Source organism: Gossypium hirsutum, chromosome A09 (assembly GCF_007990345.1).
Source record: "Gossypium hirsutum isolate 1008001.06 chromosome A09, Gossypium_hirsutum_v2.1, whole genome shotgun sequence".
In the NCBI taxonomy this organism is placed as follows: Eukaryota; Viridiplantae; Streptophyta; class Magnoliopsida; order Malvales; family Malvaceae; genus Gossypium; species Gossypium hirsutum.
The window spans coordinates 73,365,294-73,382,343 of NC_053432.1; the positions used below are offsets into that span (position 1 = coordinate 73,365,294).

Genomic DNA, 17,050 nt, shown 5'->3' on the forward strand with positions numbered 1-17,050 from the left:
GGCCATTTTTTGTTTTGTTTTTATTAATTACATTTTAATATACCATTTATCTTTTTATCCTTTATAATAATACATAATTTCATATATGCCAAACCACCAATCTCCACTATCATAAAATAATAGTTTAATTAATTAATAGGGACTTCTATTTTAGTAGAACATAGCAAATAAACACTTGAACAATTAGAATGTAACTTTTGCATTTTACGTAATTTAGTCCTTTTATTAAATCGAGTACTCAAACGATAAAATTTTCATACGAAAATTTCACACATATCAATTCACATATTTTAAACACGGAAAATAATATTAAAATATTTTTCTGACTCGGATTTGTGGTCCTGAAACCATCGTTTCGACTAGGGTTTAAATCGGGTTGTTACAAAAAGACTCAACATCAACCTCATCCCTTAAATTGACGGCTACAATAATTGTGTTTGAATCAAAACTTGCTACATCAAAAGAATCGTCGCTTTCTTCTTGTTCCAATAAATATCTTCATCACATAATCCGAATAAATCATTCAAGGTTTGTCTTATATTATGGTTAATATCTAAATTGCTTCTAGAATGTGATCTTTTTTCTCCACTTCTAATGTGTGAAAATTCGTTATACAAATGCATTCCCAAATCAAGTAATAAAGTGATAAAACGATATCGTTCCCACGAGAACTAAATTCTAAGTTGCTAAGTGTCAACTATTCAATTGTATCTAATCCAAATCAAGAAAATTAATTCTAATTACTACTAAAACTAAACTAATAAAGCATGAAAATTTTATTAAACTAAAACAATGAAAATCTCTAAATTTCTCAATCAATTTTAAGATCTTGGAACTCTAACTTCACATATTGTAGTTAATCAATTATCTATCATTTAATTGTCAACATATGTAATTACTAACTCGGGATTCAATGATAGTAACTAGACGCTTCCAGTATCCAGCTAAGGTAATCCCCCTTCCACACTAGCTATATTATTATGTTAGGCAAGTTAAGCGAAGTCACCAGGATGAAACTTGGGTTGGTTAGGACATTAGGTATATTCTTATCCTAGCCGCAAATTGATTTATTCATCGATGCTACAAAAGTTAATCCTAATTTATTCAGCTGAGATCGCAACCTTAATTTTCTTTTCCAAGATAAATTAAGATTATCAAATTAATACAACTTAGTGATCAGGAAAGCAGATTAAATAAGCATAGGACTGAATAAATTTAGCAAAGATCAAAACAATTGAAGAGAAAATTAATTAATTAATTAATTAAGAAATAGTACGATTCATCATTGTTCCAAGAAAATATAGTTTAGTTCATGTGGAATTGAGAAAACCACACAAGAAGAAATTCAAAACAAACTTGGATTGATAAAAGGTAAAAAGAAATAATCTAGAGAAAAAAACAGTTATCAAATTCTTTAAAAAAACAGTTATCGAATTAATGTCGAGCACTCCGAGTCTCTTTTTCTTCTCATCTTTGCAAGCTTGAAGTTCCCCTTTGTATGAGAAAATTGTTCCTTAGCCTCCAAGTTGATTTCTTACTCTTTTCTTCTTCCTTTTCTCTTTTAATCATGTCACCCTTGCTTTTAGGACCTTAATTGCATCGCTCCATTAGGAGTAAAAATTGTGATGGAGATGACTGCTTGTTGACAAAATTTTTAAATTAAAGATTATATTCCATAGCACTAAATTAAATCCGGTGGATTGGAAGACTTCTCTTTATTACATTTTATTCTATGCTCTAAAATTTTCATCCTTCATCCAAAACCTACAATATAAAGAGAAAAAAATCTAAACTAACTTTAAAAATAATAAAATCTAAATAAAATATAATTAATCTGAAAAATTATAAAATATAATAAAAATGAGGTCCTCAAATGTTACAAAATCTAGACTAAAATAAAAGTCATCAGTTTTTAGGATCGTTTGATTTTTTTGTTTGTTTGTAATACATAAAGAAGGGAGCGTTAAGTGATTGTAACTTGGTACATAACAAGGGAGATTGTTCATATGCTTCTAAGGGTAATTATGTTAAACTTTGAAAGTAAAAATTTATTAAAACATTTGTGGGTAAACTCTTCATTATAGCCGCCAATTGCATGGATAATAGTGCTAATATTGAAAGTGTAAAATTTACTTAAAGGTAGGACAACAACTGATAGCCACCGACATTTGCATTAAGATAAATGTTTATATTAATAACAGTTACATATACATACAGCCAAAAACGTGTATTTGTTTATAGTAAATTCTTAAATTGATGTCCAGGTCTAATAATAGTAGTGTAGACATTTTAATATTAGATGATTGCACTCATAAGTGAATTATTTAACATATCCTTTCCAATCCAATGACCGCCATGTTGATCTTCTGCTTCGAAGGAAGAGCTTGGAAATTCAACTAAAGCATCCATTGGACCGACACCACTATTCCACAATTTTTCAAGCTTTACCCTTGAATATCGGTTTTCGTAATCTAATTAAAACACAAATACCCATACTCTTTCCCAGATTATCCAATGCATGAGTAATTTGAGGTCAAAGTATCCTTCTTGAGGCATTATAAAATGTGATGCTTAGGAAAACATATGGAACCAGCAGATTTATTCATAGTTTTTTCCAATGAATCACTTTCTATTATTATGCATGAGAATAATGTCCTACATTTTGTATTGGAACCAACCCATAATTAAAATGTCTTAAATTCAAAGCCAGATCGTATTAAATTTCTCTATAGAGATCAATTTTCCCAGTAAGCTTTAATAGTGTCCTATAAAGAAGTATCACAAAAGGGCGGGCAGAGATCTATAATATACCCGACATTGAAGACTGCAACCGCATTGGCACCCACAACAAAACCCCTTGCCAGAAACCGATAAAAGGACGCACGTGAAGACCTTGTAGGAAAAAGTTTTCTCTCTTTCGATGTTGCACCATTATTTGTCTATACTTTTGCCATTGTGGTGGGATATACATCAAATTTTATGTCATAATCAAGGTATATAAATTAATCATTTCATATTACGTAAAATTTGTCTATTCATATTGTATCATCTCAGTCCAATATTACGAGGGGGTGCCTTTTCGGGCTTCCCAACTACCTCACCAGTTCTGTCTCTTTCTTTGGTTTCCCCCGTTATTAATGAACTGCCTATCCACTTCTCAAAAGTAAGCTATATATAGATATTTGTTCATTTATACTCTAACGTCTCAATCACCAAAGCATCATTCGCATTTATTGTATTTGTATATTGATGTATAATCGTTTAATTTCAACTATAAAACTTTCATGCCAAGTGTAAAAGCATTAATAACTAATAGTGAAATAAGGTAGATGAAAAGATAGTACTTCTCTAGATAGTTTCCTGGTATGAGCTTGACGGAAACTGATCGACAGAAACAAATCCATCTGTTTTTACAGTTAAAAAAAAAACACGGCAGCCACCATAACTTATCTTTTGTACAAGAATAAGATCTAATGCCCTATAGCACACTAGTCATCGGATAGATATTATAATGACTGATCAATAATACTGATAATCTGAGACACTTTTCGTTAACACTAATCATAGATAGGTCACTTTCTGTCTGGAGGTTGTAGTATCACTTCAGCCATACAACTGGTAATTATTAGTTTTTGGAGAGGCTTTTACGCAGGTGCTACTTCTCTTTCACGAATCAGGACAGGGAGTCCGCCACTAAGAGTGGCGGTAAGTCCGGGAGAGAATCGTAACGTTGGATGCGGTCTTGTCGCTAACTGGATTTGGAATCTTCGGAGGAGTGAGAGTGCGACGCTTTTGAGCTCAAGTAGAGCAATCTCTTTCCCCAGACACACCCTGAATCCTGCTTGGAAAACTGGGTACTTAAAAGGGTTTTCAGGAGAGAAGTCGCCGTCGTCTTTCAGCCACCTTTCAGGCTTGAACTCCAAGCAATCTGGACTCCATATCTCTTCAATCCGTCCCATGGCGTAAGGATGATAAGTAACCCTAGTACCTCTTCTCAACAACGACCCATCTGGTAATATGTCGTCGTCAACACAAAACTTGGAATCGAATTGGATGGGTGGGTAGAGTCTCATACTTTCATAAACTGCTGCTTGCAAATAATGGAGTTCTTTCATCTCCCCGAAGCTTGTAAGCTCCTGGTTTTTTCCAAGGACTCGGTCTGCCTCTCGTCTGATTTCTGACTCTACGTTTGAATGTTTTGCCAATAGCCAGAACAAGCTTGTCAAACCTGATGCCACCGTGTCACGACCAGCCAACAAAAAGCTTATCACAACATCTCTTAGGTAAGTTTCATCGTTTACGGTACACATGAAACGGGAGAGAAGATCATTGTGGGTTAAAAATCCCATTTTGCGCCTTTGCCTTATCACCTCTTTGGCTAGAATATGGATAATCTTGATGGCCTTCTTCAATTGCTTCTCACTGCCTAAATTCAAAGCCCGTTTGAGCTTCCATACAAGTGGGAAAGCGGTCATTGCTCTCTCAGCTGATAATTTGGAGGCCAAGTCGAAGGCCTTAGCGAATTTCGACATGGGTAAGGAAAGCTCCAGGCATTTAGGGTCTAACCCGAAAGAGAACCTGCATATGGTATCAAATGAAAACCTTCTAAACACATCTTGTAAATCCAGAACCCGATGTTGTTCTTTTTGGCTAGCTGCAAAGGATGACGATAAAGGGATAAGCCTGTCTTTGATCTCACAGTTGATGATCTCAAAAGCGAAAGATTTAATGGAGTGTTTCCCAAGGTCCAGGCTTGCCATCTTCTTCTGAAGCCTCCAGGAATCGCCGTCCACATTGAATATGCCTCGACCAAGAAAGTCACCCAATATCAAGGAGAAAGGTTTCCCTTTTGGGAAATTCTCAAATCTGGTTTTGAGCATGTACTCCACGTTGTCAGGGTTGGCTGTGATTGTATTGCCCAGAACATGGATATGGATGGTGTTCCCTGGCGAGTTCTTTAGCAGGTGAGTGTACCAATCACAAAGATTTTCAAATTTTTTTGACCAACTCATATTCAGATATGTGTGACAAATCTCACAGGTGCACCACAGCTTTGGTCTGGGTAACAAACTAAACAAGAGAGACAAAAGTGGAAGAATTTTAATCAAGGTGAAGATAAGGAAGAAGCAAAAATAAGCATGAAGACATTGTAAGAACCAGGAAGTTTCAAGTTCCAGTTCCATAGGAGAAGAATCATTCAATTAAAACAAAACAAAACATGAAAAAGATAGAGAAGAGATAGCAGAACTGAAGGTCTTATTAATCGGTTTCTGAAAATTTAATGTTGTTGAAGACAGCTTTCACACAATGTTGTAGTAGTAGTTTAATATTTTTAAAAAAATCGAGAAATTTTATGAAAACTACAAATTTAAAATAGGTTTTAAAATAATATATAATAAATAATTAAAAAATAAAATAAATTGGACATATAAATATAATAATACAAAATGAATATAATTGTTTATCATGATATTGTTATTGATGTTGAACAGGTGTCGAGTTTATTTATGATACAAACTCAATTAATAATATTATTAATAAAAATAATTTATCACATATGTATTCATGTGAAAATCAGTATATGTAATTTGAAATTAATTAATAATAATATATAAAATATCAACAATATTAAAATAAATTATAAATAAAACTAAATTTAAATAGATAAATATATCAAATTAAAAACACTAAATAAAAAATTATTTATCATTATATATCATAATCCTAAATTAAAAGTTAAATTTTTTTAAAAAAAATAATGAAAACAACCTCGTGCACTAAATAACAAAGTCAGTTAGTGGGCAGTCCTTCTTGCGTCAACTCATGCAATTTAATGATGAAATTATGCTATCAGTGCATGTACTTTAAGTAAGTTTAAATTTACTCTTTACACTTTGATCTATTTTAATTTTCATACTTTTCAAAATCTGAATTTTTGTCCCAATTCAAATGATAATAGAGTAGTAGACCTAATCATGGGTTAGTCCACCTTCAACCTCGAAGGTATGCTCAAAAAATAAAAAAAATTGGACAAAAATATAGGTTCGTAAAATGGTCTTGGGCAAAAAAATAAGACCTATTTTCTAAACAAGTTGGGCCTCAGGTAGGATTTTTTGGTCCGGCTAGGCCTGGCTCAAATTAATTTGTTTTGTTGTTTTTTCATTGTTGTTTTACTGCAATTTTGTTGATGTTTTGCTATTATCTCGCTATTATATTGTTACTATTTTATTTTTATTGTTTGAATATTGTATAACTCTTGTTTTATTGTTAATTTTGCTACTATTTAGAGGCATTTGATTGCTAAGTTACAGCTATGTTAGTGTTATTTAAACATAAATGCTTTTTTTAATGTAATTTCAATTTGTTCAAAAATATTTATTTTAATGTTTTTAGTGTACTTGATGTATTATTTTTTAAAATTTATTTTTATAAAAAAATTAATATGGGTGGATCGAGTTAGGCTCGAGTTTAGCATTTTTAATCTGAGATAAGCTCGAATAAAATTTTAGGCCCATTTTTCGAGTCGGGCCCAGGCCTAAAATTTTGCATTGATCTTGCCTATGATCAAGCCTATAGAGTAGTTAAATCTTAAACCTATTTGGCTAAATTATGTTATTAGTCATGTAGTACACATAAAATTGTGGATTAGTTCATGTTCTCTAATCATTTGCAGTTCCTATACTTTTGAAATTCAAATTTTAGCCTTAACACAGATGACAGTCATTTAGCAAATTAATAAAATATTACAGACTGCATTAAATTTTAAAAATAACAAAAAATAATTTAATGAATTTAACTAAGATTGAAATTTTAGATATTGAAACTGAAAATTTTCCATTTGTTTATTTTCCTCCAAAACAAATAGTTGGATAAGACTAAACTTTTTAGAAATGTAATTTTGGTTGTTAGCTATTGATAAAAATGTTTTAGGGTTTTAGGTGTCTTGGTTGAAGTCTTTTAAGATAGTGATTTTTTTCTTAAAACTAATTAAATTATATATAACTCTGTTAATATATTACTTTTTCGTTATATAACTTTAATTTATTAATATTTTTTAATTAATTGATATTTAATTAATTTCTGGAATTTTTGTTTATAGTGGTAGATTAAAATTAATGTAATATTCCACTAAAAAAATGTAATTAATGCATTTCATAGAAAAATTATTGTTAAACAAAAAAGGGAAGCTCAAAATTGCGGGGCTAAAAAAGTAAAGGGCATCCTAATCTATAAAGTAAGAATATTTTCATGTAAAAGCTTTTCAATGGATTCTCGGAGCATCGCCTGTTTCACCTTTTCTAAACTCGTGGCCATCGTGCTTATTTTTCATAAATACATAACAAAATAATATGTAATTTGTTTTCTAATTATTTTCAAAAATACTTAATTATTTTTTTGGATTTAATTAGTACTTGAATTTGTATTTTTAATTTGACACTTCTACATTAATATTATTAATTTGTGCTTATGTGGCACTAATAAATTATTTATTAACTCTATAGAAAGAAGGTAAGAGTACACTCATTGACACTAAAGTATTACTATTAGTAAATTTATGTTTTAGTTATTCAACTTCAAAATTTACAAAATGGTTATTAAAGTATTCAAAAACTTTCATTTAAATCACTGAGTTGTTAAAATTATTGTTGTATATTCTTCTCTTTTATCGTTTTTACCAATAAAAAGCTCACATTTCCCTTCTCTTCTATAAATTTTTTTCATAAAATAGCTTTAAACTTTATGAATTTGCAAACCAAAATCCAAATAGTTTTCTTCTCTGAGCTTCGATACCAACTATCAAATTAACTTGAATCTAAAGTATGTTCTTCTATTTGCCGATAGGTACGAATCCACCATATTGATTATTTAATCAACTTGGATCTATTCATCTCTTTGTTCTTCACTGAAGAATTTTGATAGCAAAAAATTCAAGAACCTGTCGAAAAACTTATCCAAAACCATGTTTTCAGCAACAAAAACTAGATTCTAACGAGCTTCTTTACTATTTTTAAAATCTTGATTTCCATTCATTTTTTACTACAATTCAAAACCTATGTATTATTTTTCTTCAAAGTAACTTCCTCCATTCCTTTTTATATACTTTGCATAAAATATTTAATATTGAATGAACCTCTAGTGAGATCTAAATATTAGGAAGAAGTTGAGTAGGAAAAAAATGGTAAAGAATTGCAAAGAAAAGTTGTTTCATAGTTAAAAAAAATGCATTAAAAGAGAAGAAAAAGTTGTGAGAGGGAGACAGTGTAAAAATTTAATTAAATTTGATTTTTGATAATTTATTTAAATTTTATTCTTTCGGTTTAAACTTAATTTAAAAGTGTCACATGTCACAAAATAATTAGCTAACAATTTTTTTTAACGATCGCGGTAATTTGGATAATAAAGAATTATTTAGATATCACTTTGGGTAACGGAGTATAGTTTATATATCATTTATGATAAAAAAAAATAGGTACCAACTTGATAAAAATAGTATAGTTTAAATATCATTTTGTGATTTAAGCCAAAATTAATACTAAAATTTATATATATATATATGTATTCATGAATCTATTAATAACTTCAACTATAGAAATTGTTTTTACCTTTTAATTAAGATGACTATAGTGAGAACTTTTAAAATGAGAACTAAAATGATCTTAGTCTTTATATAAAAAATAATGGCCCTAAGCCTTAGATTTTATATTTATCTTATCTTATTAACATAAAACCAGCAACATTTAGTCTTTCCCTTCTTTTTTCTTTTCACTATGTAATTGAAGTCTTAGGGTAAATTTTTTTTGGATAATCTTTACTTTTAGATTTTTCTTGAGAAAAAAATAGAATGGAAAGCAAGAGATTAATGTTAGTAAGATTAATCAATTTGGATATTAGGTATTTGTTTTCTTAATTAAAAAAATCTGATCCACCATTTCATTTTAAAAAAGTTTAGATTTTTTTCTTGGTTTATTCCAAGTTTTCACTTTTTACTTAACCAAGGAAAAAAATATTTTTTTAGAATGAAATATTTAACCAATTTTGTCAATCAAGAAAAACAAATACCTGATATACAAATTGATTAATTTTAACAATTCTAATATCTTGCTTTCCCTTCCAATTTTTTTCTCAAAAAAAGTAAGATTTAAAAGTAAAGATTATGCATTTTTTTTGGCTACTTTAATTACACATAAAAAGAAAAAAAGAGAGAGAAAGATTAGGTGTTGTTGGTTTTATTTTAATAATGTAAGACAAACATAAAATCTAAGGATTAGAGCCAATTATTTTAGTTTAATGGCTAAGATCATTTTGATTCCCATTATTTCCATTTTAAAAGTTCTCATTATAGTTGCCACCTTTAACTAAGGGATAAAGCATTTGGTATCTTTTCTTAGTTTAAGACTTTTTTCTTTTTTTTTTGGTCCAGATCGATCTTGAACTTGATTTTGTAAGTATTTTAGTCTATTTTTATAATGTTGTTAAGATGAGAATGATATGATACTCTTAGATTGTACCACATTATCACTTGAAAATATTTAAAATGTATAAAGTTAAATATTCAAAAATATATACAAAATTTTAAAAATGTTATATTTTAAAAAAATTACCAAAATTATATGTATAAAAATGATCAAAACTTGTGTTTAGTATCAAATCCGTTTTTAGAATGTGCTTGGTAAGGAGGAAAAGTAAAAGAAAATGAAATAAGATAGATAATCATTTTCATTTTAATGCATAAAAATCTATACTTACAAATTGGGATGATAAGAGGAGAGAAAATGATAAAGAAAGATATATGTTAATTCAAAATTATACATTTTTCTCTTTTTTTTTCCTCACATTTTTCAACTCTATTATGGAATGAATAAAAAAATATTTTTTTCTCTCAATTTTTTAATTTTTCCTTTGAAGCATACCTAAGAAAAAATATATAAAATTTTCCATTATTCTATTCTTTTTACCCCTTCAATTTTCCATATTTCTAAACTTCTTTCCACTATGCTAAACATACCCTTAATTTTGTGCTATGGTGTGGGGATTATTGTTTGTGTTGTGCCTTTTTTTCCCTGCGTCTTTGCATATTTTTCTTCATTGCAGAAGACATTAGGTTTAGGATGGGAGCTTTTATATTGTAATTGGGTAGGATGGGAGCTTTTATATTTTAATTGGGGGTATTTTAAAAAGGGAAAAAAAACCCAAAAGAAGGTGAAAATGGAAATAAGTAGTTTTGGATAATGGTGCAAAGAAACTACACACACACACAAAAAAAAAAGAGTGTAAATCAGAGAAATTGTAGCAGATGTATAAAGAGGAAGGTGATGAACAAGATGAATGATGTTGATGATGAAGATTTTGGGTTTACTTTTCATTAAATAAGTTGGTACACCGTGGAACTTGATTATTTTATTGCCAATGTTTTTACTTAATTACAATGATGATTTGAATGTAAGGATATTAAGTAAATTTTGATATTATGATTGATGAAGAGATTAGGTCAAGCAAAATTATTTGAGAGAAGTATTACTATAATTTATTTATTTTGTTAAAAGAGAATTGATATTTATAGAAGTTTAATGGGTAGATATCTTTTTTTATCGCATACTACGTTCAAAAGTTATGATCAAGATGTAATTTAAGGATTTTATAATAATTGTACTAACTAAATTCATAAATTTACAATTCTCGGCAGTCGGTACATTGAAGGCTTGCTATGTTCCTGAGAGAGAACTGTATATGTTGAATAAAATAACTTTTTTTTTTTTGAGTAAGTAAACTATTTTGATTAGTTTGTAAGTAAGGGAGAGTGAAGTGAGGTTTACAGGAAGTAGGGAGGGATTTTACTTAGTCATGTTGAAATAAAAGAAAGATGGTTGAAATTGTAGTTGCACAACTAACTATCTAGCCCAGATTTTATTCAATTTAAACACTTATTTACATTAATACTCCCTTTCCATTGGTTACAACACAATCAACGCATCACCTAAGTCTTCACAGAGATTTATTTACTTATATATTAATTTTTTAATTACGAGTAATTATTTATTGAGAAAATATTTAGTACATTGTTAATAGAATTTTTAGATTTCATAAATAGGAGTTAAAGGATTAATAAATATCCCATAGAGATATAATAAAATGTTAAAAAAGTATTAAAAAAAAAACAAGGGTCAATTTTTTAAAATTATTTAAGAAATAAAAAAAACACACTATTAACATACAAAATATTCACCTTTATTTATTTTAAACTCTTATAATTTGAGGTATAAATAAAATTATAAATGGCGCACCTCCACCCCTCTCCCCCTCCCTTACCGGCCCTCACCCACCATCATCCCTCTCCCTCTCCCTCTCTACTAGTAATTAGAAATTAGTGATTATACTAATTATAAATTTGACATGGTAAAAAGTCTGAATGTGAATACTTAGCGACAAATATGTAAATTTGACATGTTGACATTTACATGACAAGCGGAGGGATGGTGGTCGGGGGATTTTTATTTATTTATTTTTAATTCTATTATTATACTTTTTAAAATATTTATCTATTTTTATATTTTTTAAAATTTTATATATTAATATTTCCTGTCAACAATCTTTTTATTTTTATGTATTTTTTAAATTTTATTATTATATTTTTTTGAAAATATTTATGTATTTTTATTTATTTATTTATTTTTACAATTAGGATCAAAATTGAGACCATTTATAAATTTTGAGGGTTAATTTTTTAAAATTATGACTAAATTAATTTAATATGTAAAAGTTGAAGGCTAAACTTGTTATTATATCATTTTTTAACTGCAACGTCAACTTTCTGTTTGTGATTTTAACGAGAGTAACCAAAATGATCGAACTATGTAACATGAGTGCTTAAGTTGTAAACTTTCTTTTTTATTTTGGGTGCTAAAATAAAAAATTTTAATAGTTGAGTGACTATTTATGTAGTTTACCCTAAATTCAATTATTGTAATTTATTTTATTTTATTTTATTTTTAGTATTATTATATATTATATTCATCTCTTTTTGCTATTTAGTTAGAAAATTGAATTTTTTTAATTTCGAATTAGATCAATTTTGGGTTAAATCATTAGGTTTGAGCTTTCTTAAATGAAAGTATTTTTAATTTGGAATTCTTGGATTCAAATTTTTTAGAGTTCAAAATTACTTAAATTTAAAGTTTTAATTTTTTAAATCAATTTAAATTGAATCAGCTTTCGAGTCTGGGCCGTATTATTATATACATATCCTTTCAAAGTTCTCTTGTGATAATTGAGGGTAGAGAATAGTATTGCTTAAAATTAAATCCTAACCCTCATGCTTACAACATAATATTTTTTTTACGGCTAAGTCAAGAGATTGTTTGCACCGTCAAAACACTTATGGGTTTTTTTTACTAGCTCATAATTTTAAATTAATATATACTTTATCATATCGTTCGCAATGAAAAGTTAGCAGAAATTCTATTTTAAAGGATAAACTTGAAATTGAAACCTTCATTGAAGCATCATTATGCACAGACCATTTTCTTTATAAAGATGTTAAAGTGAGTTTAATATCCATTTTTTTTTTGAAAAATACAAGATACAATATAAAAAAACTAGACCTTCAAAAGAGGATCCTCAAATAATTTTAAATTTGATTTTCTATCACGAATCATCCTTAACAAGATTATTTGCAACTGTGTTTCCCTCTCAGGGGATATTTTGAATCTTCCACAGCTTATCCTTTCACTGGATTTGATGAATTCTTTTTAAAGGAGTTGAGTTCGAGATTTTAAAAGCAACTTCCTAAATGGCAATACCAGCCTTGAGACTATCTGTTTGAATTAAGATCCTCTCAAATCTTTTATCTATGATAAGCTTTAACCGATCCAAGATACTTCAAAATTCAACCTCCATCACTATACAATTTCCAAATTATCTGCTAAACCTAATAATACATCTACAATTTTGATCCCGTATTAAATCTCCTACTGCAACAAATTCTTCAACCTGTCTCACTGAACCATCCGTATTTAAGTGCACCCATCTTTTTTTCATCAATAAACTCAAAAAACCTTTGGGTTGTATGTGTCAATGACTTAAAAAGCGGAGGTATATTATCTTGTCCAATTTAAAAGAAACTTTAAAAACTTCGTCAGTGCTCCATGAATTCTTTTAAAAGGTAAATATGATTCAGTTTGGTCATTGGAGTTCGGAAGCAATGGAAGAAACGGTTTTGCATATTTTAATGAAGTCCACTGTTCTTGTTTGGTCGTCCACTACCCCACCATATTCATGGCAAGTAAAATCCATTTATTTTAACATTCATATTATATATACAATGTATGGACATATAATCCTTGTTTGGTAAAAAAACTCTGGATTTCCCCTCTAATATTGAAGATGTGATTTATTGTGCTGCAATGCATCAAGAATTAGCAGAAACCCTGACATTAACATAAAATATTTTGGATCAAAGTATTCATATTTCAGTATTTTTCTGACTAGTTGAGGATCATCAAGGTGAATGTTTTTCAGTGAAAGGAGAGATGAAGATCTAGCAACAATTATGAGAAATCAAAGGCAAATTCCCATCTCCGGGAAATCTTCTAAAATGTCAAAGTGGTTCCGAAGCCTTTACGGTTTCATCAACATTCTTTTAACATAATTAAGGACTTCATCCACATCCACCGTCCACGCAACGGAAACTGGGGAATAGCTTGTCCATGGGTTGCTTCCATTCCATCTGCACCAGATTATGGCATTAACATTAGCTACAATAACAGCGCATCTATTTGAATTCAATCATAAGCATGTTTGTAAACAATTACTTTTTTAATCCTTGATCCAACAATGTATGCCCCACGCATATGCCCTGCGTTTCAACCCTCACAACCCCCTTCTTGTATGTGAAGAGATCTGGCCGAACTAGTGCCACGAAACTGACAGGATCATGGAGGAATATCCCTGGCACCAAATTTTTCTCAGTTTATTCCTTTAAAGTATGGTTTAGAACAGAATTCAGAAGGGAAAGAGAAAAACTGAGATGTAGTTCTCAGTTATTTAAATTTTTTGCAAAAGATTACCGTATACACCATCGGACTTCACGTGCCAATATCTGTAGAATTTGCACATGTCACTTAGCAGCTGAGCATGCTTCCCATTTGATTGCTTCAATTTGAGGAGGTCATCATCTGACAGAGAAAAGATAATGATCTTTGTCAAGAAATTACCCTCTAAACATGCAAAAAAGAAGCTTGTCTGCAATAAGAAAGGACAATTTACAGTCCTACCTGTCATTTGGACTTGTGTAGTAATGTTTATCCCGACAACAACGATATTTGCTCCCGAAGTAAACACAACATCAGCTGCTTCAGGATCACCATAAATCTGCAGTCCGAGAAAGAATTCTGAATGGTTTCTTGATGGATGGTCAACTATCAACTATTAAACTTCGTTCAATTGCAAACAAATTTTGTCTCCCGTTCAATCAAAATTGCAACTCACTCTTCTAATGAACAATGAGATAACATGGTCATGATGTAAAGGGAGAGATGAAATTATGGCAAAAGAAAAGTCTTCGACTGAGAGGAAGTAATAAATAATAACCAAAAGAGGTTCCATTAGGAAGAGCTCAACTTTAGAAGCTTTCAGTGCCTTAACCGAAACTTTTAAAAATGAAGAATGATGTTACGTACCATATGATTAAGAAACATAAAATTTGAAGCTTTTATACTTACATTTGCTTCAGCTGCAGGATTAACATTTCCTAATGCAAAGAATGAGCCACCAAGTACTACTATTTTTTTAACCTTGCTAGGAAAGGAAGAGTCTCTTTTGATTGCCTGGACATATGACCAAGTTTAGGCACATATTTTTGAAGTCTACAATTAATAACAACATATAAGGAAAAAGCATGCAAAGACTTACCAATGCCACATTTGTCAGTGGTCCAAGTGCAAGTATGGATACTTCACCAGGGTACTGAGAGACCTTTTCAACTAAAAATTCAGAGGCACTCTTATCAGATTTCTCTGTTTTTGGAGGAGGTAGAAATATATTCCCCATTCCATCAGAGCCATGAACAAAGTCAGCAACTCGTGGCCTCCCACCCTTTTCCGGATAAACTAAGGTTAGGCTCAATGATAAATGCACAATAAATCAGAGTAATATATGAAGTCATCATGTAGTAGAGTGCACAAGGGAACTCAGAGAATTAGAATGCTTAGTTTGTCTAAGGCACAAAGCACTTGCCTAAATGAAATGACGGCACAATATCCATATATGTATTTTTGTTCGAGTCATTGTGTATATATCTAAAACAAACTTGCCTAAGTGAAGAAAGGGACAATTTTCTTGCGGTCCCATGTTGGTTTTGCTTTCTTGAATGCAAAATGCAATATTTTGCAATCAAAGATTATCTAATTCGGGATGTGCTGGGGAAATAACTAGAATTCTACCTTAAGAGGTTCGTGGCTGCCTTCAGCTACAGGAACACTTGGACACCCTGCGATCTCACACTATCCTTTTGCACCTCAAAAAGAGGAAATGATCATGAACATATTCCAAAATGTAACAAAATCGCAAATGAAGATTTCAAGTAAAAAATACAAGCACGTACCAGAAGTAAGGCATTACGAGTGGCATTTTCCGTTCTAACATTTCCAAATACAGTCGACAAACCTAAGATATCCACCTCCGGATTTTGGAATGCCATTAAGATTGCCATGCTATCATCTGTTAATCAAGTAAGAACACATTCATATCTAAGAGTGTCTTCAAAATCATTTCAATCTAACATAGGGTAGAGAAATCTCGCTCTATACATTACACTACCAAATGCTCTAACGCTCACCCAAACTTTCCTATGTCAATTTCACTTCCTTGTATAGCTTTGTATGAATGCTCTCTTGAAAAACGCTATCAAAAACCGAAACTTTCCTCCACAGATATCACAACAGTCCTCCAACTTGAATTCTCAATAATCCAGAGGTTAGATTTTCAACCCTCAGCAATTTAAAAAGAACCCATAAAACAACTTTAACTCTTTTTTTCCCTTTTACCTCTAAGCTCAAGAATCTATGCTTCTATACTAAGTTTTTTTTTCTTTTCCACAAAGTAAACAAATGACCGTGGAGATATAGATAAAATGGCCATTTTTAGAGTCTTTTCTCAAAATAAATTGCAAAGATGACGATGTTTTTTTTTTCCTGAAGTAATTCCCAAATTCATTATCTGTGCAACTAAACATTCTAAATTCAGTCCCAACCCAAGCAATGAAAGGGTGTAAAAGAAGAGAGAAATGAGGAGAAACTGACCAATCCCTGGATCGGTATCAATAATGACCTTCTTCTTCTTGGAATGTAGGCCCAGCACGCCGTCGTTTCCTCCGTTAACGACAACCCCATCGTGGGAATTTTTCTCCATTTCACAATCCATATTCAACGCAAAAATCAATAGCTCAAATTCCCAGAAAACTACCGATATATATAGCTTAGTGAAAATGGATGTGAAAACAATAATTAAAAATGAAACTGGGACTTGTCGTGAAGCGAGACGAGGAGGCGGCCGGTGCCAACCAACGAATCCGTTAAAGAATATATTATATACACTATACTACACATCACCCTCAAAAGCCTGAAAGATTATCTTTCTATAAAAAGTTCGTAATTAAATAATAAAATCAAACCTTTAAAAAGTAAGTTTGGATAATTATTTATTTAAATTTAAAAACTTTAAATATTATTATTTGTTTTTTATTTATTTTGATTTAGTTTTTCTACTTTTAATTGAGTTGGTGTAAAATTAATATTTATATATTTATAAAATAAACTATACCAAAATAATAATAATAAATAGAGAAAATTTATATAATTTCTTAGAAGTCTTTTAGAATAATGAAAATAGGAGAAGTGGGTTAATAAGAGCTTTTTTATTATTATTTTACTTTAAAACGTAAATTACAAATATAATTTTATAAATAAAAATTATAAAAATTATTTTTTAAATCCATATTATATCTATTTATACTATGTTATGAGTAAGCAAATCATCAATTTATTGAAAAATCATT

At 30.0% G+C, this 17,050-nt stretch overlaps 2 protein-coding genes across 2 annotated transcripts; both read right to left on the bottom strand.

Moving 5' to 3' along the window:
- Positions 1 to 3,296: 3,296 nt before the first annotated feature.
- Positions 3,297 to 5,336, bottom strand: LOC107889552 (cytochrome P450 94C1). Its single transcript, XM_016814021.2, has one exon. The coding sequence runs from the start codon at positions 5,181 to 5,183 to the stop codon at positions 3,645 to 3,647; it is 1,539 nt and encodes a 512-aa protein (XP_016669510.2). The 5' UTR covers positions 5,184 to 5,336; the 3' UTR covers positions 3,297 to 3,644.
- An 8,076-nt stretch (positions 5,337 to 13,412) lies between these two features.
- LOC107889551 (uridine nucleosidase 1) lies at positions 13,413 to 16,624 on the bottom strand. The gene is made up of 9 exons (XM_016814020.2): positions 16,296 to 16,624; positions 15,599 to 15,714; positions 15,438 to 15,497; positions 14,908 to 15,090; positions 14,718 to 14,822; positions 14,271 to 14,367; positions 14,064 to 14,171; positions 13,809 to 13,944; positions 13,413 to 13,723 (listed from the first exon to the last, which is right to left on the bottom strand). Exons 1-9 carry the CDS (start codon positions 16,414 to 16,416, stop codon positions 13,615 to 13,617), a joined length of 1,035 nt encoding a protein of 344 aa, XP_016669509.2. The 5' UTR covers positions 16,417 to 16,624; the 3' UTR covers positions 13,413 to 13,614.
- Between the last annotated feature and the right edge of the window lie 426 nt (positions 16,625 to 17,050).

What these genes read in the sequence shown, in the direction of transcription:
- LOC107889552 (XM_016814021.2), bottom strand. Translation starts at nt 5,183, where the DNA reads ATGGAACTGGAACTTGAAACTTCCTGGTTCTTACAATGTCTTCATGCT.
- LOC107889551 (XM_016814020.2), bottom strand. Translation starts at nt 16,416, where the DNA reads ATGGATTGTGAAATGGAGAAAAATTCCCACGATGGGGTTGTCGTTAAC. An exon ending in CTCGTAATGCCTTACTTCTG is followed by an intron (nt 15,498 to 15,598) that starts GTACGTGCTTGT and finishes GCAAAAGGATAG; the next exon opens with TGTGAGATCGCAGGGTGTCC. An exon ending in TTGGATCAAGGATTAAAAAA is followed by an intron (nt 13,724 to 13,808) that starts GTAATTGTTTAC and finishes AATCTGGTGCAG; the next exon opens with ATGGAATGGAAGCAACCCAT.